General features: G+C 33.5%; 2 protein-coding genes, besides 3 other annotated features; both read left to right on the top strand. All coding sequences in view use genetic code 11, as the record gives it.

The window, feature by feature from the left end:
• Window positions 1-426: part of a sequence feature (ars2) that runs on past the window's edge.
• Window positions 1-2,500: part of a sequence feature (JLA, junction IRA-LSC) that runs on past both edges of the window.
• Window positions 1-2,500: part of an inverted repeat (inverted repeat B) that runs on past both edges of the window.
• Window positions 897-1,142, top strand: atpH (ATP synthase CF0 C subunit). Its single transcript has one exon. It carries the CDS (start codon window positions 897-899, stop codon window positions 1,140-1,142), a length of 246 nt encoding a protein of 81 aa, NP_054483.1.
• atpF (ATP synthase CF0 B subunit) overlaps window positions 1,544-2,500 on the top strand; it is a 1,250-nt gene continuing 293 nt past the window's right edge. Inside the window, exons 1-2 of one mRNA in view lie at window positions 1,544-1,688; window positions 2,384-2,500. The exon at window positions 2,384-2,500 is cut by the window's right edge and continues 293 nt beyond it. Of these exons, the coding sequence (NP_054482.2) occupies window positions 1,544-1,688; window positions 2,384-2,500 (262 nt within the window).

Here is a 2,500-nt window from a genome sequence, read left to right as displayed (position 1 = left end):
TAGTCCATCTCATTATTAATTCATTGTTAAAACAATTTGAATATAAGAATTTTTGTCAATAATTATAATTCTTGTTGTATAGGTTTACGACGTGTAATTAAATTAAATTAAAAAGGGCGAAACGATTTCCCTTTCAGTTGATTTTATTCAACGATTGACCAAAATATTAATAATTAATAAATAAATTATTCATTTTTATTAATAAATTGCATGAACTTAGATCAATCAAATAATGATATTTCTATACATATGGAATTATTCGGCCTAATCAATTTGTCCATTTAGATTTATCTAGGTGGAATAATAAGAAAAGGTAAGGTTCAAAAGAATTTACAAAAAAGGGATTTTTTTGAGTATTTTAGAAAGGGTCGGTTAGGAGAGGGAGGTATCTGTAATTGAATAACTATAAGCCAACCCTTCTAGATGTTTCGACGCTTGATTCTCGAATAGGATTGAATCTAAGATGAATGCTTGGTTTACGTTATGGAAGAAAGACATGTATATGTGATATTAGATATTGACTAGTGCTAGTTATATATGAAATGAACTAAAGATATATTTTACTACTCTAGGGGATTCTAATAGACTAGAAGTCCTTCCGGCCCCTTGTGACTGTGAATTGAATGAATAAACGGATGAAATCAAGAAATAATTCAACTAACAGTTCGAACCAAGAAATGGAAGAACGAAAGTCGTATGGGTTCACAAAGACTCTGTGGCTAAAAAGTAAAAAAGATATATCGAAGTAGTTCTGATGATTCAATAATCTTATTACTTCAATCCGAAGTTCTTAGTTACTTCGACTGGATGAGTCCTAGCGAGGGAATAATTAAGTCATAACTCATTGGTTGATTGTATCATTAACCATTTCTTTTTTTTGGTACGAGGAACTTATCATGAATCCACTGATTTCTGCCGCTTCCGTTATTGCTGCTGGATTGGCCGTAGGGCTTGCTTCTATTGGACCCGGAGTTGGTCAAGGGACTGCTGCGGGTCAAGCTGTAGAGGGTATCGCGAGACAGCCTGAGGCAGAGGGAAAAATACGAGGTACGCTATTGCTTAGTCTAGCTTTTATGGAAGCTTTAACAATTTATGGACTGGTTGTAGCATTAGCACTTTTATTTGCGAATCCTTTTGTTTAATCTTAGCTTAGAAATATGAAAAATAAATACATTTTTCATATTTTATTGCCTTCGACTTGTCGTTTGCTTTTTCAAATTCTATCAAGATTTCCCTCCTCCAATTCTTTATTCTTTGAGAAAAGAACCTACGGGAAGGGCTGATTTGCGGATGAGGAATTAGCATACTGACTCGCTTTCATCCTTCCCGTTCATAGACCAAGGGAAACTCTTTTTAGTAAGTGTTAGTGTTCCAATAACCAATAAAAGGGCTAGTTCATTAGTTCATAATTTATAACTAACTCGAATATTTTTTATTTTTTGACTCAATTTCAGAAAAAATAAAAGAATAAATAAAAAGAGGGGCGAAGTGCTACAAAAAGAACTCTGTTCGATTTTTTAGTCTATCTATAAGAGGAGATCATATGAAAAACGTAACCGATTCTTTCGTTTCTTTGGGCCACTGGCCATCTGCCGGGAGTTTCGGGTTTAATACCGATATTTTAGCAACAAATCCAATAAATCTAAGTGTAGTGCTTGGTGTATTGATTTTTTTTGGAAAGGGAGTGTGTGCGAGTTGTTTATTTCAAGAATAGGCTGGACCACCCAGCTGTACCCTTTTCCGTTATAACTAGGAAAGAGAGGTGCATGATCTCGCGAATTACTTCTGAATAAATTCAGAAATTATATGTAAGAACCATAGCATTTCGCGATTCATTGGTAAATCAATTTTGATTCTCTATTAACCAATAATGTGGAACTATTAACATGGTTAAAACAAACTGTTTGAAGTCTAGACGCAGCATGGTACTCTTTCTACCACTATGTTAATATAGAGGTGGTTTCAAAATAAATATTTTATCGATATAGGATACTCATATTGATAAAATGATTTGAACCGCTTATTGTAAATTGTAAAAACGGGGATTTTACCCCCTTTATCTAATGCTGAATCGACGACCTATTCTAAGTAAGAAGAGCTTTTTGGATTTGAAAAAAAAAAAAAGAAACAACTTTGCTGACAATTACATATTTTTTATTTTGTCAGAAGAGTCCTCCGAATATTTTGGTCTTACATTAGTTTCGATATCTTTTTGGAATATGAACAAAGAAGAGAAGATAGGCTCATTACATTCATAAAAAAAGATATGAGAATTTACCTTAAGTAATTGAGCGTGAGAGCCAAATGAATCGAAAGATTCATGTTTGGTTCGGGAAGGGATTATGGAATTTTGGAAAGGAATGGAAAAATAATCTACTTTCATTAAGTGATTTATTAGATAATCGAAAACAGAGGATCTTGAATACTATTCGAAATTCAGAAGAACTGCGTGGAGGGGCTATTGAACAACTCGAAAAAGCTCGTTCTCGCTTACGGAAAG

This window comes from Nicotiana tabacum, plastid (genome assembly GCF_000715075.1).
Source record: "Nicotiana tabacum plastid, complete genome".
Lineage (NCBI taxonomy): Eukaryota > Viridiplantae > Streptophyta > Magnoliopsida > Solanales > Solanaceae > Nicotiana > Nicotiana tabacum.
Note: the sequence above shows the minus strand (reverse complement) of the source record. Positions and strands in the feature narration are given on the sequence as shown.